Genomic DNA, 24909 nt, shown 5'->3' on the forward strand with positions numbered 1-24909 from the left:
TTTCTAACCTCCTGAGGTGAGCAGTTTTGCTCTACCACATTCTCCCACAATAATGCTGTACCCCACCATAGGCCCCAAAGCAGTGACTCCAACTAACCATGGGTTGACCCTCTTTTTTTAAAAAAATGGATGTCATTATGCAGATATATAGCAGTTTGTCCATTCTTCAGTTAAAGGAAGTCTAATTTTTATAATGGTTATGAAAGCTACTCTGAATACCCTTGTTCAGAATTTTGAAGGAATATAGTTTTTTGATGTGCTTGAATAAATACCCAGTAATTGTAGAGATGGCTCCTATAGTAGATATAGGTTTACTAGAAATTTCCAGCCTGTTTCCTAGAGTGACTATAGCATATTTCATCCCCAATAGCAACAAGACATAGTTTTCATTGTTAGGAGTAATTAATAGTAATTGTTATTCTTAGATTTTAAATTTTTATCCATTTTATAGTGAACATAGTACTATCATCACAATAAATGCTTAGTATTAAAACTGCTGGATCATATTGTATTTCCACATTTAATGTTTTGAGGAAATACCAAAGTGTTTTCTAAGCTGCCTGAACTCTTTCTTATTCTTACAACAATATAAGAGGATTTCAATTTGTTCACATTGTTATCAAATATTGATATTTGTTTTGTCTTTTTTTTAAAATTTTAGTCAGCTGGTAGTGGGTAATGTCTCTCAAAATATCCAGGTGATACATTTAAATCATTTCAATTATTTAACTTTTATATATATATATATTATATATATATATATATATATATTTGTATCTCTACAAAAAGGCTCTAAAAAGCATTTGAGTAAAATATTTCGTTCCCTTTTCTATAATTATCCTTTAAAGTCCTTATAGATATATCTGGTTTGTTCGCTGTCATTACATATAGTGCTCCTTTTGGTGTCTTAGTCTTGTCCCCACTTCTCACTTCTCTCACCAGCTAATAAATGTTTGTGCCATTTTGGTGTAAAAGTTGCAGACTTCTCAGGTCTGTGGTTTAAGTTGCTATGCTGCTAGAAAGTTGTGCTTTCTCTTTCCAGCTGTTTACTTACCTCCTGGAAAAAGTAGTAGCTCTCTGAAGCATTATGAAGTTTCAGCAGAACCAAAGTTTTGCCATTAAAGACTGGCATAATATTGAACTATCCATTGAGAAATCAATCAAGATATTTTTTTTTTACTTTCAAAAAATAAATAAATAAATAAATGATCTAACTTACAGAAAATATTGCATGAAAAACAGTGAAGGCAGTTTTATTAATAAATGAATCACCAAAATACAGTTTATTCAGAAGGAAAACATCTCACTCATTTCCATTTTTTTTTTTTTTTGATGGGGGGGTATGGGAGATTGAACTCAGGGGCACTCAACCACTGAGTCACATCCCTAGCCCTATTTCGTATTTTATTTAGACACGGGGTCTCACTGAGTTGCTTAGCACCTGGCTTTTGCTGAGGCTGGCTTTGAACTCGTGATACTCCTGTTCTGGCTCAAGAGCCTCTGGGGTTACATATTTGAACCACGGGGCTGGCACTCATCTTCATTTCTAATGAAAGTTTTCATCATCAAGAAAGGTATGCTTCTTTTCAGTTCAATTTGTGTTATACAGGTAGTGACGCAAAGAGAGAGCAGAGAAAATGTATGGACCTTCATCATAATTTTGTGGTGTGCATGAAATGTCACCAGCACTTTCAAAGATTTTTGCTAATACTTTATTTGCTAAGATGCTACAGAATTCTCATACCAAGTCCTTTATCACAGTTGTCTGAAATTAGAAATAACAAGCTAATGAAAGAGACATCATTTCCATCCCACTGTAGAATGGGTCTAAACTCAAATCTAAAAAACAAGGTATAACCTTAACACAAATAGAAAGGACATGGAAAGAACAGAACCATACTCTGCTGCCTTAAATAAAACAGATTTCATTGATCCACTATTACATATTTTTCCTTTATATGGTACTGCAGAGTTTTACAAATGAATGTAAGAGAGTTTTACACATGAATGTAATTAAGATTTAACAAGAGGCAGGGGAATGCAGGTTCTGTGGAGTTGTAAAGGTTATTATTTAGTTGGTTTTGTTTCTTTGATTAAGAACAAGACCAAATGTCAAAGGGAATTTGGGAAGAACTTACAGAACTAGAGACCATTCTTATGTTGATTTTCTTTACTTCCCTAACTGGGATTACACCTCTACTTCATCTTCACTATCTTTTTCAATCATTATCAATGGGCACCTAGCTACATGATGTAAATCCAGATTGGCAGGACCCTGGACCAATGGCCGGGCTGCATTGCATTCCCAGGACCACACCTGCCTCGTGAGACACTCAGGACCCAAGAAGGGGCGGGCCGAGGGGAGGCGTTAGGCCGCCCCACCAACTAGCCTCCCGGCCGCCCCTCTAAGCCGGCTCTTCAGCACCTGCATCCAGCTGTCCGCCTAGCCCTTCCCACCGCCAAGATGTCTCTGTCTAAGAAATTGACTTTGGACAAACTGGACGTCAAAGGCAAGCGCGTCATCATGAGAGTGGACTTCAACGTTCCCATGAAGAAGAACCACATCACCAACAACCAGAGAATCAAGGCGGTCATCCCCAGCATCAAGTACTGCCTGGACAATGAAGCCAAGTCGGTGGTGCTGATGAGCCACCTGGGCCGGCCCGATGGCGTCCCCATGCCCGACAAGTACTCCCTGGAGCCCGTGGCTGCCGAGCTGAAATCCTTGCTGGGCAGGGACGTGATGTTCCTCAAGGACTGTGTGGGCGCAGAAGTGGAGAAAGCCTGCGCCGACCCCGCCCCCGGGTCGGTCATCCTGCTGGAGAACCTGCGCTTTCACCTGGAGGAGGAAGGCAAGGGCCAAGATCCCTCTGGGAATAAGCTCAAGGCCGAGCCCGACAAGATCCAAGCCTTCCGAGAGTCCCTGTCCAAGCTAGGGGACGTGTACGTCAACGATGCTTTCTGCACTACGCACAGGGCTCACAGCTCCGTGGTGGGAGTCAATCTGCCCCACAAGGCATCCGGATTCCTCATGAAGAAGGAGCTGGAGTACTTTGCCAGAGCCTTGGAAAACCCAGAGAGACCCTTTCTGGCTATACTTGGGGGCGCCAAAATGGCAGACAAGATCCGGCTCATCAAAAACATGCTGGACAAGGTCAATCAGATGATTATTGGCGGCGGGATGGCCTTTACCTTCCTGAAGGTACTCAACAACATGGAGATCGGTGCCTCCCTCTTTGACGAAGAGGGAGCCAAGATTGTCAAGGAGATCATGGCCAAAGCAGAGAAGAATGGTGTCAAGATGACCTTTCCCGTGGACTTCATCACGGCTGACAAGTTCGATGAGAACGCCAACACTGGCACTGCCACCGTAGAATCTGGCATCCCCGCCGGTTGGATGGGTATGGACTGTGGCCCTGAGAGCAATAAAACGAACGCTCAAGTCGTGTCCGAGGCCAAGCTCATCTTTTGGAATGGCCCTTTAGGAGTCTTTGAATGGGAAGCCTTTGCCAAGGGAACCAAGGCCCTGATGGATGAAGTCGTGAAAGCCACGTCCAGGGGCTGCATCACCATTATAGGGGGCGGGGACACTGCCACGTGCTGTGCCAAATGGGACACTGAAGATAAAGTCAGCCATGTGAGCACAGGAGGGGGTGCCAGCCTGGAGCTGCTGGAAGGTAAAGCCCTCCCAGGAGTAGAGGCCCTCAGCAACCTGTAGCTCAGTCCCCTCCACCTGTTTTCCATCCTCAGCCTTTAGGTTAACTCAGTGCTCTAACATCTCAGTTTGACTTTGGTTAAAATGTACTGGATATTGGGATCCTGGAAATGGGCAGTCAGTGGGCCATCAGGAACTCCTTACCTGGGAGAAGCTCCTTGTTCACTTTACTTGTATCATTCATTTGCCTGCTCTCTATGAGATCTCCTTTGAACCATTGGACTTCACTGCTATGCCTCATAGGAAGGATATATTCTTAAGTTGACCATTAAAGTGAATTGAGTATGCTGAATGTCTTTTTTGTTGTTTTTGTTTATCAGTCAAAACTTTATTCTGTCATGTTGTGGTGGCTGCACACCTGTAATCCCAGCAACTTGGAAGTCTGATGCAGGAGGATCTTGAGTTCAAAGCCAGTCTCAACAACTTAGTGAGGCCCTAAGCAATTCAGCAAGACCCTGGCTATAAGCAACAAAACAGACCAGGGATATGGCTGGGTCATTGTGTCCCTGAGTTCAATGTCCAGTACCAAAAAAAGAAAAGAAAAGGAAAGGAAAAACTATTCTGAAAATTAATATTTACCTAGAAATTCCATTTTCTAAGTTTTATCCTAAGTAAACAATATTAAAATGTAATTATATCTGTAACAGATTTATCTATCATAGCACTGTTTATAAGACCAAAATGGGAAAATTAATGTATCTAAGCAAAGATTGGTTAAATGTTAAATAAGTCAGGAAATGTCCATTCAGACTTTTGTAGACATTGAAAATTATGTGGTAGAATAACATGTGAATATGTGGAAATTGTTTTATGATATATTAAGTGGAAAACCGAAATTTATGAAATATCACATAGAAAGTGATCCCATTTTATCTCTGAACCAAATTAGAATGTCAGCATACCAGTAGTCCAATCATTTTTATTTATAAAATTTATTTTTTATATTTTTATTTGTTCTTTTTAGTTATACATGACAATAGAATCTAGTTGGATATATTTATACAAACATGGAATATATCTTATTCTAATTAGGATCCCACTCTGGTGTATTCATACATGTATGAATATTAGGTCAGATTCATTCCATTTTCTTTCCCATTCTTATCCCTAGTCTTCCCTTCATTCTCGTTTGTTTAATCCACTGAATTTCTATCCCTCTACCCTTTGTTTGGAGTTAGCATCCACATATCACAGACAACATTTGGCCTTTGTTTTTTTGGGGGGGTTGACTTACTTCACTTACCATGATAGGCGCAAGATCCATCCATTTATAGTCAAATGTCATATAGTTATTCTTCTTTATCACTGAATAATGCTCCATTGTGTATGTATTCCACAATTTCTTTATTCATTCATCTGTTGTTGGGCATCTAGTTTGGTTCCATAGCTTAGGTATTGTGAATTGTGCTGCTCTAAACATTGATGTGGCTGCATCATTATAGTATGCTTATTTTAAAGTCTTTAGATATATACTGAGGAGTGGAATAAGTGGATCAATTGGTGATTCCATTCCTAGTTTTAGGAATCTTCATACTGCTTTGCAGAGTGGTTGCACCAATTTTCAGTCTCACCAAACTGTATGAATGTACCCTTTTCCCCACATCCTGGAGAACATTTATTGTTTGTTACTTGTATTCTTGATAATTGCCATTCCTACTGGAGTGAGGTAAAATCTCAATGTAGTATTAATTTGCATTTCTGTAATTGCTAGAGCTATTGAATATTTTTTTCATGTATTTGTTGACCATTCATATTTCTTCTTTTGAGAAGTGTCTGTTTAGTTCCCTTTCCCATTTTTTGATTGAGTTATTTGTTTTTGTGGTGTTAAGCTTTTTGAGTTCATTGTATATCCTGGAAATTAATGCTTTATTTGAGGTGCGGGTGACAAAGATTTTCTACCATTCTGTAGTCTCTGTCTTCATGCTGTTGAGTGTTTCCATTGCTGTGAAGAAGGTTTTTCATTTTATACTATCCTACTTATTGATTTTTGACAGTACTTCTTACACTTTAGGAGTCTTGTTGAGGAAGTTGGTTCCTAAGCCCACATGTTGGAGTTTTGGATTGACATTTTCTTCTAGTAGGTGCAGGGTTTCTGGTCTAAAACCTAGGTCCTTGATCCACTTTGAGTTGAGCTTTGTGCAGAGTGATAGATAGTGTGTAAATTCCATTCTACTACGCATGGATTTCCAGTTTTTCTAGCCCTATTTGTTGAAGAGGTTATCTTTTTTCCAATGTATATTTTTGATGCCTTTGTCTAATATGAGAAGACAATATTTATATGGATTTATCTCTGCTTTACTATTCTATTCCATTTGAGCTCTTTCACCTCTTTTGTTAGATTGATTCCCAGGTTTTATTTTTTTTTTTGAGGCTTTTGTGAATTGGATAGTTTTCCTAGTTTTTCTTTCAGTTTATTCATCATTGGTGTACAGGAATGCGATTGATTTATGGTTTTAATTTTGTATCCTGATACTTTGCTGAATTTATGAGTTCTACAAGTTTTCTTATGGGATTTCTTGGGGCCTTCTAAATTTGGAATTGTGTATGTCATCAGCAAACAGAGCTAGTTTAGTTCTTTTTATATCTGTATCCCTTTTATTTAACTCTTTTGTCTAATTTCTCTGGATAGAGTTTTCAGGACCTTATTGAATGGAACTGGTGAAAGTGGGCATTCCTGTCTTATTCCTGTTTTTAGAGGAAATGCTTTCAGTTTTTCTTCATTTGGAATGATGTTGACCTTGGGTTTTGTATATAGCTTTTACAGTGTTGAGGTATGTTCCTACTCTCCCTAGTTTTTCTGGTATTTTAAACATGAATAGGTGCTGTATTTTGTCAAATGCTTTTTCTGCATCTACTAAGACAATCATGTGATTCTTGTCTTTAAGTCTATTTATATGGTGAATTATATTTGTTGATTTCTGTATGTTGAACCATCCTTGCATCCCTGGGATGAACTCCACTTGATCATAGTAAACTCTATTTTTATTATATTTTTGAATGTGATTTTCCAGTATTTTATTAAGAATTTTTGCATCTATGTTTTTCAAGAATATTGGTCTTAAATTTTTCTTTCCTTGATGTTTTGGTATCACAGTGTTACTAGCTTCATAGAATAAATATGGAAGGGTTCCCTGTTTTTCTATTACATGGAATAATTTGAGAAGGATTAGTGTTAGTTCTTTAAAAGTCTGGTAGAACTTAGCTGAGAATCCATCCGGACTTGGTCTTTTCTTTGTTGGTAGACTTTTGATGCTATCTTCAATTTCATTGTTGAAATTGTTCTGTTTCAATTTTCTATGTACTCCTGATTCAGTTTGGTAAAGTCATGTGTCTTAAGAGATTTGTTTTATTTTAGTCTTTTTTTTTTTTTTTTAACTTTTCTCTCTCTGAAACAAGGAAACATGACGAATTCCAAGTGTGGGAGGAGGATTTGGTTAAAGGATGAAAAATTGTTATCAATCCAAGTACCTAAATAAGCTGAGAAAATAATTACATTTCACAACTGTTGAATATCATAGAACTTTTCTAAAAGAAAATTTCTTAATATGAAAAGGGGAATAAATGCAAGAAGTCTTTCTTTTTAAAGGAAAGTAATTAAACCCATATTGTTCATGTGAATATACAAGGGCAAGTATACACATACCAGTGTTAGGGAGGGAGCTACAGACTAAACTCAGGATGTAAATAAAGTAGCAGTTGTTTTACTTTTAAAGCCAAAATTATTCAATAATAGGTACTGAACCAATACCACGTTTTGAGGTAAATTTGTACATAAGTATTTTGGCATTGGGAAAAATAGAGTGGTAACAATTCTTGTATTTTAGAAAATAGAAAATGCAGTTATAAGATGTTATAGAAGAAACAAAAGTATTTATGTGAAATTATTTTGGTTAATTAAACAGAGATCTAGCACAACATAATGCAATTAAGAAATTTATAGTAATCATCTGGGCTCAAAGGCACATGCTTGTTATCCAAGTTCCTTGGAGGAATGAGGCAGGAGGATTGCAAGTTTGAGGCCAGTCTTGGCAACTTAGGGAGACCCTGTTTCAAAATAAAAAATAAAAAAGGCTGGTGATATAGCTTATTGCTAATGCACCCCTGGATTCAATCCCCAGTACCATAAAATTCATACATACATAAAAAACAAAGTAACAGTAAAATGCAGAGTAACTTTTTCCAGTTGTCATGTCACATGTCCTTTCGCCCCAGGTCAATTTTATGTATTCAGCATCTCGAATTTAAATCTGAAACTTCAACATATTTTAAGGACAACTATCAGGTAATTCCATAAAAGATGTAGTATTTAAGGTATACACTTTTTTAACAGGTAAAACACAGATAAGTAAAATTTCAATAGTTAAATCAAGGTCAAAGTATATAGTTATCTCATACAGAAATCTAGGGCAAAATGGAGCCCCTTCTCCATTAGATCATGCAGAGAACCAAACTGATCAAGCAATGCTGGTACTTTCAACAGGTGGATTGAATCTGTTTCCTAGGTGCTTCTCTGAAATTTTGCTACTAAAGTGACAGCCTGAAGGGGAAAGCTAGTGAAAGGCAATCAGTTTTTGTTCTTTTCTTCTCTCTTTTCTTTTTTCTTTTCTTTTCTTTACCTTCTTCTCTCTCTCTCTCTCTCTCTCTCTCTCTCTCTCTCTCTCTCTCTCTCTCTCTTTCTTGTGGGGTGGGGGAGTACTGGGCATTGAACTTAAGGGCACTTGATCAGTGAGCCACATCCTGAACCCCATTCTATATTTTATTTAGAGACAGGGTCTCACTGAGTTGCTTAGCACCTTGCTTTTGCTGTGGTTGGTTTTGAACTCATGATCCTCCTGCCTCAGTCTCCTGAGTCGCTGGGATTACAGGCATGCCCTCAGTTTTCTTTTAAATGTATTACTCAAAATTGTTCAATCAGGCATGTTAGTGCACCCTGTAATCCCAGCAGATGAGGATGCTGAGGCAGGAGGATCACAAGTAGCGGGATGGAGAGATCAAAATCAACCTCAACGATGTAGGGAGACCCTAAGCAACTTAAAAAGACCCTGTCTCTAAATAAAATGTTTTTAAAAAGACTGGGGATATGGCTAAATGGTTAAGCACCCCTAGGTTCAATCCTAAGTACCAAAAAAAAAAAATTGTTCAAAATTGTTTTCACTCATTCCATTGGCTATTCGTGGTAAGATAAGGTCTATTTTGAAGGGAGGTTGAGAATGTACTCTCTCTAGATGGATACATTGTACCCAACTAAAAATCAGTAAGTTTTATCATTAAAGTCTATCAGAACGGAATAAGCATTGAAGAGAATAGTTACAGTTTATGACAGACTGTTGTTTCGGGCTGTTCACGTATCATATATCCTTCCTATTTGTGCATTCCAATGTCTTCTCCAGTTGCTGCATCCTGTTCACATTTGGATCTCTCAGGATGATGCACAACCCTTTCAGTGTGAACCAGAGGAGAACCCACAACAGTCTGGTAAACTGAAAATCACTGTTATCTTTCATGTCTCTCTGAACTCCCATTCAGTACATCCTGAATAACTGCAATAAAAATATTCACGCACATAAATCATTGGTTCATTACAATTGTTTCCAAAACTACATGACTCCTTCTGAAGCAGATGTGGGAGAAATAGGCCACAATGAGTGACTGCATGGTTTTCCTAGCTTTCTCCCTCTGATACAGTTTTAGGAAACCAAGGATATAGTTATGCACACAATCAATTAAAATGCCCTGTCACTACTTTTCATTCCATCTGTATGGTTTTTCCTGGAATTGTTCTTTTTTTTTTTTTTTTTTTTTTTTTTTTTGGTGTTAACAATAGTTTGCAAAAAAGCAGTAAATAACACTTGCAATACACTAATATTTTTCTTCTTTCTAAGCACTTGTCTTGTACCTTTATTCCCTTTAGGAATATGTTGTGCTTACTATAATACCATCCACATCATTTTTACTAAATGTCACAGTTGACAAATGAATGATCACCACCTTTCAGCCTTCTATGTCTCTTTATTTACTTTCTCCCACCTGATCCTTTAATATCATTTTTATGGGTTTTATTAAGGCAGCTCCAACAACAGGGAGCAATTTCTACATTACTTAGTCTGTAAACTAGTAGTTCTCATTCAGGGACAAATTTGTCCCAAAGAGGACATTTGTCAAATTCTAGAGACATTTTTCTTTTTTGTACCCATGGGGATGCTTTCGACTTCAAGTAGGTATATCAAAGATGCTAGTAAACACCACACAATATTCAGGACAACCTCTTACAACATAGAATCAACCAGCCTAAAATGTCAACAGAGATAACCTTCATGACTGAACTATCAAATGAAAATTCTTAAAAATATAATTCTTCAAAAAGTTAGACTATGGTTTTCTTTTCAGGTAACATTCCTGGGTGGTTATGCTTAAGCAAGACATCTCTTGAACTCATCCAAGGACCTAGTGTAGTCAAACATGACTTTTATCATCTGAAATTCACTTCCATCTCTAGAAGCAGGAAGATCAACTCAATTGTTGATATGTTCTGGCTCAGTGGGTTGGGAAAGAGCAGTCATTCTGTCTTCAGGGAAGAGCATCTGAACTCATCCATATCAATTTTGCTTACATGCCCTCGACATGAACTCAGCAATATGAACACATTCAACTGATAGAGAACTTGGGCATTATATTCTCTGACTGAGTGCTTATGGGCCAAGTTAAAGTTGCTACTAAGGAGAGGAAGAATAAAGCTGAATTAATTCAAGATATCATTCAAAAGAAGAACCTATATAAATTTTATAATATACTGGAAGACATGGAAAACATGCTTCTTTAGATGACAAAAAGAGCAACATTTAGAGCATAAATAAGTACACATCTTAGGCAGAAATACTTTTTGAAAGAAGTTAAAATGACATATGAGACAGAGAATAAACTGGCAAACAGCATTAAAAGGAAATAACAGTGTTGCTAATACAGAATAATAAATGGTATTAGAAGGAATAAATAAAAGAATAGTTCTGAGAAATGAATGGGTAACTTGGGTTAGAATACTGGGGAAAAACACAATACAATGCAGACTTAGCAACAGATATTTTTGAATTATCTATCTTTGTATATGAATGTTTGTTTATACATGCACATCTATCATCTACTTGAAATATTATATATGCATATATTTAAGTAAGGTGTTTTGTACAGTTGTAATCATTTTATATTTACAAATTATGACTGTGTGCATTTAAAATACTAAATTTCCTATTCGTTAAAAATGACTTTTTTTTCAACAATCTATGGCGTTACCCCGAGAGGGTAGTATTGCCTTGGGTTTTTGATTGAAGCTCACCTTGTGGGTTTGTTTTGCTGAAGGAAGTAATCCCATCCTCACTGTGAGACTCTGGTAGAACTCCTGGAAGTAAAACCTCAAGTCTGGGTCCCCTTGGAGTTCTCAGAACTCAAGAAATTCCTCAACTACAGTTCTAATTTTCCTACACTGGTACTAGTTCCCATGGAGCCTTATTGGTGTTTACCTGCTCTAAGAAGTTGCTATTCTGTTACTGTTGACTTTTTCTCTTGAATTAATTCAAGATATCATCCAAAAGAAGAACCTATATAAATTTTATAATCTACTGGGGCAGTGGTTTGCTCTGAGACCTTACTTCTATGATATTTGTAAGCACAGGTGTTGATTTTTTAATTTGGCCTATTTTTTACTTGTTGATAGAGTCACTTCTAAGCTCCTTACATGCTGAAGAAGAAGATTGAAATCTGGTTTTGATTTTTTTCATTTTTAGGTTTGAACATATTTTACGTTTCTTATTAATATTCTTTCAAATGTTTTATTATGACATCCATTGCTATTAGAAAAATAACATACTAAAACTATCCATCTTTCCAACAAGTTCAACCCACTATAAATTTCATGTGTAATCCTGTTTCACTTAGCAGGTAGCTACTCCTCAGGCCAAAACATAACAAAGTCTTAAAGCCCTCCACTCTGTAATGCCAGCCTGATCTTGAACACTAAATTGGACTGGGAACCTTTTGATGTTTTCTCTGAAGTTATGGGATATATCAGCTTTCTCACATGTGAAAAATCACTATATGTCCAAATATTTATAACAATGCTTTCTTTATTGAAACAATAAACCATTTTTTAAAAATTTTCAGTGGAAATCTAAAACACTAGGTTTGATTTTTGTTGTGGCCAATATTGTTTTTTGTTTTTATTTTTATTTTTGGTAAACTAATTCATTATTTTATCTTAGAATAACAAAATATAGTTAAAGCTAAATTGAAAAGGAAATTGAGGAGAAGAAAATAAAAATAAAAGATAGGCTTAACCAAAGCATATGGATCATTAGCAAATAATAATGAAGAGTTGTACCAGCTTTTCTAAAGTAGATTCAATTTATGAGAGCAGAAGCTTTCGAGTGTTTCTTCTGGTTTCTATGAAAGCAAATCAAGACACAGGCAAACTGGAAAAGTGGGCATTTGGCCCATTGCCTACAAAATTAGGTACAAAAATTACCTATTTTATGATGCCAAATACAAGTGCATAGAGTACATTATATCAAACACTGTGGTCACTGATTTTTTAACACATACTTTACCATACCACAAATGTATTATATGTCAGCATTTTATAACTATATTCCTGAAATTAGTTGAGCATTTTTATATAAGCACTGGGAATGAAAATGAATCCCCACAACCACAGTGCTTATATATCCTACTATTTGCCCATTTTACATGTTTGCTTCTGCTTCTTTTAAAACTTCTCTAAATTTTCTACATTCCCTGCTATGAAATAAGTCAACTCTTTGGAGAAAAACTTAATTTTCTCTCTTCCCAGATTAAATATCTCTGTTTTTCAACCATATAGTATATTTTATCATCAGATGTTGGGACTAATGACACGTTAACTAACTCAGGCTGACTCCTTACTCCGTTTCAAGTGAGCAAGATCAAGGCCTCAAAGGCGGTTTCAAAAGTTAATGACAATAAATTGGACCACCATCAGGGATTGGTTAACAACAGTTCCGCGAACATGATCAGCTTGTGCTTGCCATATAGTCCTATGGGACTGATTGTCCTTCGCCCGGAGGGCTGGGTGCGGGGGTCAGTCGACCCTACCTTTCCCGGTCTGACCTTGTTGGGGAGTGCTCCCTTCCCTTGTTGCTGGTCAAGAAGAGCAAGGGGGCTTAAGACCCAGACAATCAGATTCTTCAATTTATTAGACATCTGTATTAAAAAAGTTCATATCAAAAAGTACAGAATAATCCCAGTTTGCTCCAGACTAAGGAGTCTCGCTCCACCTAGAATGGCTAATCACCCCAGGAGGCACATTCAGAGACTTCATCCAAGACACTTTACTGAAGGGATAATTTTTGTGTGGGTAGGCTTAAGGATTACCTTATGGATAGTAACTGGAAAAGTCCTAGAACTGAAGCTCCTACACTGGTTCTAGTTCCCAAGGAGCCTTGTGGGTGTTTACCTGCTCTAAGAAGTTGCTATTGTATTACCTGTTGTCTTTTTCTTCAAAAGGCAAGTGAAAGTTGTAGTTGGAGGTAGGCTGCTGGATAGGTGGAACAGAGCCACTGACAAATGTTGTGGGGTCAGTAGGTCAGATTAAATGCATCGACTCTTTCTTCATATCCCTATCTCCTATGTGTCTTCCACTAGTAGAACCAAACAGGAAGTGAGAAAATATGAGAACATCACTAATTTGATCATACAATAGGTAAATATATGAGTATTTTCAAACATTCATATATTGTACCTTCATATAGACATGATTTATCTTGCATGTAAACAAACCCAAACTTAACTTAATATAACAACTACCCTGTTTTCAGGTAATTATAGGTAGCTAATTATCTCACCATACTCAAATTATGCACATGCCTAACTGTTGCACAATTACTTTGCTTCTGTGTTCAGATATAGACACTCAGTGTTCCCACCAATGATCTAAGCTCTCTGAACCTCTTCTGGTTCTAAGTGTTGCCCAATTTAGGGATCTTTCTTCATTCAAATAAACAGTGCCCTATTTAATGAGACTGAAGTTTTTCTTCTAATAAGACACAAAGATACAATCTTTCTAAATTGGTTAATAGAGTGTTTGACAAAAAGTTCAAAAACTTGTAAGCACTTACATTATTTGTATTTTTTTGGCTTGGTTAATTCTCTTTTGTTAATTTATTGGTCCTTTTTAGTTATATATGACAGCAGAATCGATTTTGATATAATAATACAAGCATGGAATACATCTTATTTTAGCTAGGATCCCATTCTTAGGGAGGTACATGATGGTGGGATTCACTGTGTTGTTTTCATATATGTGCATGGGAAAATTATGTCAGATTCATTCCACTCTTTCCTTTTCCTATTCCCCCTTCATTTCCTCCATTCCCCATTGTCTAATCTGCTGAATTTTTATTCTTGTCCTCAGTCCCATATATGGGTTTGCTTGCACATATTAGAGAAAACATTTGACCTTTGGGGTTTTTTTTTTTTTTTTTTTTTTTTTTTTTTTTTTTTTTTTTTTGGTGGTAGTGGGGAGTTACTGGCTTATTTCACTTTTGTATTCTTAATAATAGGGTATTGGGTTATCTGAGCTTCTACTTAGGGTTAATAACATTCTCACAAGGTCAGAGTTCTCTTGGAAAGGAGAAGCATTTAGGAAATCATTCATATGAACTATCAGACCATTCCTTTAAAATACTTGTCAATTCCCTTTTTCACCTGCAGTCTTCAAATATCCTTACAAAATTTTGAGCTGAGTATGTTCTGAAATCAAGTAATGTATATTCCCCTTAATTTCTAGTCATTTTCCTGGTATTTACTACCTATTTTGACAATTGAGATTTTAACTTGTCTGTTCCTTAGTGATGAAACATGTCATCATATCACTATTGAAATTTTGACATCTTTATTTTTTCCTTCTTTTTCACATGCTGCCTGGATGATATTGTAGCTACAGGGTGAACAAGGACTGTCCCGTTCAGTAGAGAGCTGCTAGCAGTTCACTTCCTGTATTTGTATCTGGTTGTGCATATATTCCACTCTACAGGTTTTGAAATGGAGGACTATGTCTTACTCATTTTGGCATCGAAACACATAAAAATTGTCTGATAACAATATAAGTGTTCAAAATGGTTTTATCAAATGATTAAATTATAAATTGTGGGTATAGTATTTATCCACTCTTTTCACATGGGTTAATAATTGATTCTATATATTGAGAATTTTCTTTAAACTTTAGACTACGTACTTTACTGGTGATATATCACTTATTCCTTAGAATTGCACTACAATGTAGTCATACCATTTTACAAATAAAACACCTAAAGTAGAGAGGAAATGAAGACCTTTTTCAAAGTTGAGTGAAGGAGTCTTTTTGCATTCTGTGTTGAAACCACTAGGGGGCACTGCCCCATGGGAAACTTTGTGAATTTAGGCAGGCTAGGATAATGATCCCAAGACTGCAAAGACATCAGAGGGAAAATAAAGATGTGAAGATGTGTTCTTATATACAAACACTTTGGTTTTTAATATTTTGTTATTAGTGCTGATACTAATAAATACTTGATCATTTTTGGTATGGGCTAATGAAAGACAACCTTTAATATCTTTTTCTTTCTTTCTTTCTTTCTTTCTTTCTTTTTTTTATGAGAAAAAGAAAAAAATAAGTTTTATTGCTTTGCTAGCAAAGGAGAAACACAGGGGAACCCTGTTCCAGAAGCTGTGATTCTGCCCATCAGCAGGAACAGGGGGCTTTTAAAAAGGTGATTCAGAGGCTATATTCTAGGGGTTCTCTGTTGGAGTTGTAATTCACTTGCTAATTTGGGAGATAGTCATTTATGAGATCTCTGGTACCATCCCCAAAGTCTGAATTACTTTGTTCCTATGGTGGGTGTGAATACAAGGACAGATAAATATGCCTAAAATGGGGAAGAAAGGTAAATCCTGGTTCCTGTGAGATTCAGGAGGGGGAGATTAGAGAGAAAGAAACATATCCATTTTAAAAAGAAGTTGCAGTGGCAGAGCAGCAAGGGCTATAAAGTGAACTACTGTTACATTTTCCCACTTCAATTTCTACATTTCATTTCTATGGAAAAAGGGGCCATGACATCTCCAAGCTGTTTCCTGCTGAAAGAGGGAGAAGTTGAAGAAAGTAACCCAAAGTCCTTGTTCTCTGTCAGGTGGGGCATGGACAGTTAAGGGTATTCAGCATCAGAGCAGTACAGAGGTCCAAGTGTCACATGGCATGCTAAGGCATCAATAAACAAGACAGCAAAGCATTAATTTTTTTCAAACAATTAGCACAGAAGCAATTACTATTTTAGCCAGTCTCTAAAAACTGTGAAAACAGTAACTCATAACCATATTAGTGAAAAACAGATCAAGTTTATCAATGTAGGAGATTAGGAAGATTTGTAGGTCTATGAAATCAGGTTCAAATGAACTCAGGACAAACTTGGTACTCTAGAGTCTTTGTGATCATTATTATTATGCACTTCCACACAAAAGCCCTTTCTGTATTGCTTCCTGTTTTACTTAATTTTGGTAGGGCTGACACAAGTGTATATCTTAAGTTACCTTGAAAAAAATGTTTTTCATTTAAATGTCTGTGTAAGACCGTGCTTAGGCTATACTCTCCTTCTGTCTGTTTAAGATCAAGTTGGTAAAAACTGACTGTGTTCCTTTCTACTCTTAAAAGTCAGCTGAGATTCCTCAGACATCACTCTTGGGGATTGGTGCAAAGCCTCTTGGATCCTTTAGTTTTCCTCTACCAGTGGTGCCATTTGCCAGGATAGGTCAGAGTCTTGTTGATCATATGTGGCTTCTCTGAGAAGCATTAGGAATGTTTCCCTCTTCAATGACCCTCCTTTTGCAGAATGTTCACTGGTTGGCTTCCTATTCTCTAGATTCTCTCCATCTCCCTGATCAGCATATCGGGTGACTCATCAGAGTTTCAGGGTCCAGAGAGGGGTCCCATCATTCTCTGGGTCCTGGTTGACCTTAGAGGGCAAGGGCCAAAATGTTGACTGCTTGTTCCTTTTACTTCCTTGACTTTGGTCTCCAAATTTTGGGATTAAAACATCTAGCAGGCCAGTTTCACCAGTCTTAAAGTGGGAATAACAGCTTATAACTTCAATATCTATAATTTTACAGTTACCCCTTTCTTTAATTGGGGTTACTATGAGTACTAGAAGCCATCATTACACTATCTGTCTTATAGATGATGACTTATTATGTCATAATAACTCACCTTGTTTTATTAGAAGCAGTACTCTGCAAAAATGCTAACTGGCAACAGTTATAAAGTTTAAAAGGAAAATACAAAATGAAATTAACAGAGAAAAAAATTCAGTTTGTGTAATAGCTATGACCCAAGAAAAATGATTTTTATAATCTAAAACCTTTACTTAGTTATATATTATAGCCTTTGTTTATTTTGGAATTGTAGAAATCGTTACAATAAAAATCAATATTTTGAACACAATGTTAAATGAGTTGAAGTCTAGTCTATTTGAGTGCAATTCTAACATGGAATAAGGTCAGAGGCAGAGTCATATGCCTTATCTCAGGTAATGTGGGGCGCTTGACAAATAACACAATACAACATTACACCTGAAACATGAATCAAACAAAGGCTAAGAGAGCTTTACCTTTCTTTTTGTGGAAAAAGTGGCAAAATGTTTCCATGTTCTACAGTGTCACCTCTAAAGAGATCAGGCTTTACTTCCAAAAATACATTTAAATTCCTATTCCAGTGTGAAGAGTAACACAAAATTGTATATATATCTTATTGACAACAGGTTACTTTATCCAGGTATAAAACATCAAATGACATGAAGGAATATTAACCAAATTTGTTATTTGTATACCAATCTGAGACTATTGCTTCAGATAATTTCAGTTTGGAGAACACCAACTTGGTAAAGCACTCTCCCCTAAGCTTTACATTTAACTAAGTTTAACTTTTAAAGTTCAATTTAGAACCCAGAGTATATGGCAACAATAATCACATCTGTGTGGTTTAGCAGTACTAGCCAAAATCAAAGGATAGTCTTAAATCACTTATATACTTAAGAAACAGTGATGAGGATCAGAAATAGACTTAGTCAAAACAAATATAAGACAGGTCTTCAAATGAAAGTGTGACCCTTCTACATTAGATACAATGTATAAAAGAGAGCAGTTGTTGGTTACCTTGCCAGTAAACCTAAACTTTCATTTTATGAACTTATTACATAACACTTAGACAAGGCTCAAATAGATATAGTTCTCAGACCTATATTTATATCTAGTCACATATACTTAGGGTGCTAACTATATTGTTATAACCTAAAATAATAGTTGTTTATCTAACCAGTTACAAAATAATCATTTAAAAGACTTTAAAACAGGTACAAATCCTAATTCCTTTAAGAATTAACTTCCCTAAGTAATAAAACCTAACAGATACAAGAAAATATGTTGATAAAAACCAATCAATATTTCAGACTTTGCTTCATTATCAGTACATTAAAGTTCAAATAACTTTGACTGATTATACTAATTATAGCCAATTTAATCACAAATACAAAATTTTTGAAATTTACCTTCTGCAAACCTCCACAACTTGTTTACATCATTATTTTTGTCCTTTCTTTCATATTGGACTTTAGCGCAAGAATATTACTTCATTAGACAAAATACTTCCTAATCCAGAAACATTTCTTTTACCTTCTGATTTTCTGTACTAAAATATATTTCCATACCTTTAACTTTCTTTTTTCTCTTTTCTAGTTTCAGACCCTTCCTTAAATTCAGATTCTGAAACAATCCTTATGAATGTTCTCTGTGCACTTAATCTACACAATAAATTTAACTCCAAGAGATGGTCAGACAATCTGCTATATATAAACTGTGTGCCTTAATCTTCTTTCTCCCAGGTTATATTTAAGGGGTTGGTTGGAGCACAGGATACTTTTGAGCCTGACCTGTTTCCTTATCATTATCAAAATGCCAGCAATTTAAGAGAGTTCCCCACTATCAATTTTACCCAGAGGCTTTTGAGCCTTTTTCTTATGCCAGGCACATTGATATTCAATGGAGGAGGCCCTTTCCATCCTTTTTTTAGGCTACCTCTAAGTCCCTTTGCAGAGACTGCCAACAAAACTTGGGTTGGCCTTAGTTTCTGTCTCTTTTCTTTTCTGGGTGCACTTACTTATTCTGCCTGTCTCCCCAAGCATTTAGTTTGATGGGATATTATTGTTTCAAGAGTTGATTTGCCTCAGTGATGAGTATCCCCTGGCCAAATGGGGTGCCCTGTCAGATCTTACAAGGGGAGACTATTCTTGTTCCCAAACCATACACTGACAGTGCTGGAACCTACTGCCACATCCTTTGGGGCCAGCAGCCTCAACCCTCCAGGGTCAAAGGGGCTGGAAGGCAAGGCAGAGGCCAAGTTCTCTTTGGCCATTTTTCTAGAGCCCAGGAAGATTTTCTGGAACGTTTTTTCCCAGTTTAGGGCTAGTGTTCTTGATCCACAGTGAGATGATCTGTGGCTGCCTGGGGCCAGGTTGAGAAAGAGTGCTGGGAGTGCCTGCATTGTGTTTAAAAGATTTAAATCTTCTTTTCCTTTTCTTCTGGTGTCCTGCTATCCTTGCACTCCAGAGGCAGTGTCTCTTGGCACCTTCAAATTAGTCCCTGACTATTCACTCTTTATCATGCAACCGCATAAATACTACACATACAGAATCTCCTTCATACACTTTATCAACTTCAACTTCAAGATTGTATAGTACTCCAGAAAAAACATTCCAAGGCCAGATTGTGTTACAGTAAACCATCTTTCTCTTAGGCTTATACATAGGTGGTCCAATCAGCCAACATCTCTCTGCTCAAGAGATTACAGTAAGATCAACAGAGCATGTCCCATGCCTTAAAGAGCAAGGAAGAGCTATAAAAGTCACAGACAGATAAGAGAAGATCACCAAAACCAGGGCTGACAGATGAGAACCTTTAAAACAGATAGATCTGCACATACAAATTTTTTCTACTTAGTTTACCTTTGACAGACCAGCTCCAACTGCAAGATTGTGTAATAATTCAGAAAGCTATTCAAAACCTAGATTGTTGCCATAAAACACTATCTTAGGCTTATACCTACCTATAAGTGGCCCCTTCTTCAACTTTCTTTACCTCCGACAAACCGACCTCCAGTTGCAAGATTGTACAAAATACACTGTCAAGAGAGGAGTCCTAAAACCATGACCAACAGATGGGGACCTTTAAGTCGAGCATCTAATATCTTTCCTAAGACACTACCTGTAGGATCAATGCAATATTGGTCAAGTCTTAAAAGGGGCAGTAACAGATACAAACAAAACAAAAACACAGACAACAGAGGGAATTCACAAACCCAAAGCCAAAAAACTGATGAGAACCTAGGATGGACCTAAAGAGAGTAGACATCCCTAGGTTCTTGAGTGCAAATTAACCATGACTCCTACACCAGTAGCACCACAGATGTCCCCACAAAGAGGGACCAGATATTCCCAGGAAGAGGAACCAGATGTGTGGAATCATGGGTCTCAGCATGCACTCCAGGGAGACTTACCAGATCATCAAGTTTTAACGACTTTCCTGAGTTCAGTTTCCTTTTTTTCAAAGTGGTCCATAATGGACCACCCTGTCTCCTAACTGTCTAGGGCTGGCTCTCAACAAGTTTGCCAGACACCTTACATCGACGGCATGAAAGTGGGGTTTCTTGGAAAACCAGGCCTTCCCAAGAAATCTGAAGCAGGGGCTGTTTTTGGGTCCCACCTGGGCTACCAAATTTGTTACTGAAAGTTTGGTCTTTGTCTCGGATGCCAATCCAATGACCAGGACTTGGTTTCAAGAACAAGGAAAAATAAATCACATTGCTTTGCTAGAAAGTAGAAATGCAGGGGACTCCAATCCCAGAGACTGTGATTCTCAACAACCTTTAATTTTACTTAAAAAAAAATTTATGCAACACTACCAATTAAAGATGGCTGGTTCACTAACAATGTTTGAAGATGCAGGCTTCCATTGACTATGTAAAATGTGTCCCCTGTTGAAAATAATAAATAAGCTAGGCCTCTTTTGGTTGACATTTTTATTTGGTCACATATCTGTGAGCAAGAAGCTTCTGCCCAAATTTTAAGTGTATATTTATAGTATTTAATAACTGAAAATAAATATCAAAAATTTAAATAGTTACTCCCTTACATTTTCTTTCATTAAAGATATAAAGCAGAATATTTCACCTCTTCCTCATTGAAACCATGCAAAATGTGCTGTTGAGAAACTAATAAGTCAGAGCATCCACAAACACGTTGCCCCTAAAAGTAGTAAAATGGAGAAGGAATAAATTCACAGGAGCCTTTGAAAATATAAATTCTTATATTTTTCTATACAAATGGTTATATAAAATTAGGAGACATTTAGTTTATCACTTAGATTTTAATATTTTGTTGTCAAAATTTTCTCCATTGTTCATAGAGGTCTGTCCTTCAAGATCAATTTATTCTTTGACAATAACTTGAAAACAGACTCTGAAAAATATTATTTGCAAATTATAACCTTTTGACTGACTTCACTGCACAATATATCAAAATTCAGAACCTTGTAAGCCAAGCTAAAATCTGTTTCTAGTACTATGACTTGCTCTTTTTTGTGTGTCCTGTTTTTCTTTTTTTATTAGTTCACTATAGTTATACACAATTTTGGGATTCATTTTGACATAAGTATGCAAACATGAAATATGATTTGCTCCAATTCAGTTCCCATTTTTGACCCATTCACTTTGCTCTAATCCAATGATTTTTCTTCTATTTATTCTTACTTTTTTATAATTTATGCATTATGGATATACACACAGGTGAAACTCACTATGTTATATTAATACTTGTACGTGGGAAAGTTTGGTCAGATTCAGTCCACTATTATTCCCTTTTACCATCCCTTCTATCTTCCCACCACCAAATCCCCTACTTCTACTCCATTGATCTCTTCTATTTTCATGGAATTCTTCACCTTTTCTCATTCTTTTTCCTATTATTTTAGTCTAGCTCATGCATATGAGACAATATATTCAACCCTTGGTTTTCTGAGTCTGTCTTATTTCATGATGTTCTCCAGGTTCATCCATGGCTGAAAACCCCTTCAGAGCCAAGCCACATATTCTTCAACCTTTTGAAAAACCAAAATCTTGTTAACATTGTTCTCCATAGTTCTCCTATTCCAGGTGTAAACTTATAGTAAAGTTCTAGAACAAGTTGAAAAAATTTATTAAATGTAGTACAATTGCTATAACATTATGTACAGGCTGAAAAGGGGAGAAGAAAAATTGGATTAAGAAGAAGAAGGAGGAGGAGGAGGAGGAGGAGGAAGGAGCCAGCACAGTGGCACACATCTATAATCCCAGCGACTTGAGAGGCTAAGATAAAAGAATCACATGTTCAAACCCAGCCTCAGCAACTGAGGGAGGTCCTAAGCAAAAAATTTAAAATATTTTAAATTTTAATATTTTAAAATTTTAAATATTTTAAAAGGGCTGGGGATGTTGCTCTGTGGTTAAGTGCCCTTGGGTTCAATGCCTGGAGTCAAAAATAAAAAAAGAAAGAAGAAATAGGTAAGACAGAAAGGAATAATGCACACCAATATAAACAGAAGGTTAAATTGAATGGGGATGTGTATTTGAGGTAGTAGCAGGTAATGCAAGAGGGAAAGGGGAAATGAGAGGAGCAAGTGTAAACATGAGATCAGGAAGCAAAGAGAATGATTCCAATTAATGTTTTTAAATATTAGAAGAAATATAACCAAATGGTTTGAAGGCACAATATCAAATAATAGGGTAGCAGCTATCAAATCAAAATGAGTGATATATAGGTATATGAATGATGGAAGTTGGTGTTAGAGTCATTAGTGAAGAAAATTCTTATTGAATCTTGCATAGGATTTCATCAGGATTTGGAATCTTTAGAAGATGTCCATCATTCTTTGACTTTGGATCCCCCAGAAATGCTGCAGCACAGGAACCACTCCCCTAGTTCTCTGTCAACCCAGGTCCCTGAGATTGAATGCTTTGAAGGTGTGGTGCTGTCATTTGACTGTTTCTATTGTGTGCGGGGGGCGGGGTGAGGGGCACTCAGGATGCTGGGTTTTGTTCTGTCACTCTGACTGCCAATGGTCAGTGCTCAGTGGCTCCCCTCCAAGGGTCCTTTTTAGAGAGGCAAAGAACCTGGTTTCTGTCTGCAAGCACAGGACCCATGGTTGTGGGTTCTCAATAGGTGGTTTGTGATGCGGAAGTGTCTCCCTTTTCAACACAGAGCACTGAGCACTGTCTCTGCTATCCGGTAAAGAGGCTGAGTCAGTGGTTCTAGTTTCCACTACCCTAGGTTGCAGACGGTGGTCACTACTCCCCTTCATTGACTGAGACAGAGAGAGCAATCTGCCCGTGTCCAAGCTTCTGCTCCCTGCTGCCACTAACTACAGGTGCCATCCCCCTCTACTGCTGGGGACAGAGACCATCCAGCCTGTGACCAAATGCACGCTAGCTGTGGCCATGAATCTGGGCACCATCCCTCTTCATTACCTGAAAGAAAGACAGTCATCCTGCTCATGTCCAGGCTATCAGCAACAGCTGGGAATCATGGGTGCCTTCCCTTACCACTGCCTGGAACTGAGACTGCCTTCTTGCCTTAATCTGAGCTCTGACTTCCACAGAGTGGAATTATGAATTGTGGGAATCCAGTCCATCTCTGCTGGGGTTCTTCTGGAGGCTGCATAGAATGCTGGGTTAAGCTAGCACTTCCCAAGGCAGGTCTGCTCCAGCCTACTCCCCTTGTTCATGCTGAGGGCCAGGGAGTTTCAGCAACTTTTATCTAGTAGTATTCGCTTTATAAGTTCCTTCTGGATACATTATTGAGACATCCCACTGCAGAGATACTCCCTCTGGTTTTATTTGTTACTATCTGGAGGTGGGAAGAAACCATGTTAATTTAAGTTCTTCTTGAACAGCTGGCCAATTGTGGGCTCCATAAAATGACTGCCATGCCCACCGAGGCTTTCTGTCTGCAATTTGGGTTGAATTGTTTGATCTCCTCCATTGACCTCATTGCTTCTGTCACATTTTAATTTGGTCTGCTTTTCTTTCCAGCTATTTAAGGAAGTGACTATGACCTGCTATTATAGGAATATGAATATGACAAGAACAGACTTGAAGATCTATCATGGCATTTGTAATTTAATTAGGAAATTTCCTCCCTCTTACAGTAATTATTCAGATTATCCTTTTATTGAGGGTTTTCTCTCTGGAGGCAATTCATGATTCATGTACCGTTTTCTAAAGGTGTTTTCCTTTGTAAAAAGGAAAGCATGTCATCTCAAGTAAATAAGAAGGAAAATCAGTACAAAGTTTTAATCAATATAAAATCTGCAGAAAAACAAAACTAAAACAAAATAAAAAAGAAACAAGTAAACAAGTAAAATTCTACAACAACATTCTCTGGCTGATCAATTTTAGGAAATAGGCACACACACAATTCCTTTAAAACTACTTGGACCCACATCTCCCTTAAAAGTGTTCATGCAGACCTGAGTGACATGCCAGTTTGGAAAAAAACAATGTAATGAAAATAATGTCATCCATATATTTTCCCTGCATGTGATTATGGTCACATGTGTATTAGAGAAAGTTAACAAATCACTTATCTATAAAATTTTAAATACAGAAATGATGGAAAGATGGTAGAGAACATTATTTAACAAACAAAACAGTCTTAGTGCTACTCTGATGAGACTGAAAATTCTATAAAGCATGTTCAAATACAACTGATAAAAGAAAAACATAAACATTCTGTACCTCTTTAAGGATTTTTTTTTCTTGTAACAGAGAGATTTTGCTGGAGATCAATCCCCAAGTAAAATGTGAGCATTTTATCACTGAGCTACAAAACAGTTCCCAAATTGTGTTTTTATATAGCAAAACATTAGAATAGTACAGCTCACAAAACTGGTCAATAAGAGATAAAATAAGGATTCTCACATAAAAAGTTGAAGGTCCTCTGAGACATTAATATTATTCTGTAAAAATGAACATAAACTATTTTTTCTTACATGTTTTATCTGGAAAGCTCTGAAGTCAGTGATGGTTAGATTTTGGTATCAACTTGACTTGATTAAGG

At 36.9% G+C, this 24909-nt stretch overlaps 2 protein-coding genes across 8 annotated transcripts in view; both read left to right on the forward strand.

The window, feature by feature from the left end:
* The window catches only part of Crisp1 (cysteine rich secretory protein 1), a 76939-nt gene that overhangs the window by 50361 nt on the left and 1669 nt on the right, over positions 1-24909 (forward strand). The window contains exons 8-9 of one of the 7 annotated variants that reach the window (XM_047559392.1): positions 9106-9190; positions 10103-11812. The exons of 5 other annotated variants lie outside the window; for them this stretch is intronic. In XM_047559392.1, coding sequence (XP_047415348.1) covers positions 9106-9143 — 38 coding nt within the window. In that variant the 3' untranslated portion in view covers positions 9144-9190; positions 10103-11812. Of the gene's footprint in view, positions 1-9105; positions 9246-10102; positions 11813-24909 lie in introns of those variants that run through there. One more of the 7 variants, XM_047559391.1, reaches the window with a different exon arrangement.
* Positions 2465-3718, forward strand: LOC124989546 (phosphoglycerate kinase 2-like). Its single transcript, XM_047559386.1, has one exon. It carries the CDS (start codon positions 2465-2467, stop codon positions 3716-3718), a length of 1254 nt encoding a protein of 417 aa, XP_047415342.1.

This window comes from Sciurus carolinensis, chromosome 7, assembly GCF_902686445.1.
Source record: "Sciurus carolinensis chromosome 7, mSciCar1.2, whole genome shotgun sequence".
In the NCBI taxonomy this organism is placed as follows: domain Eukaryota; kingdom Metazoa; phylum Chordata; class Mammalia; order Rodentia; family Sciuridae; genus Sciurus; species Sciurus carolinensis.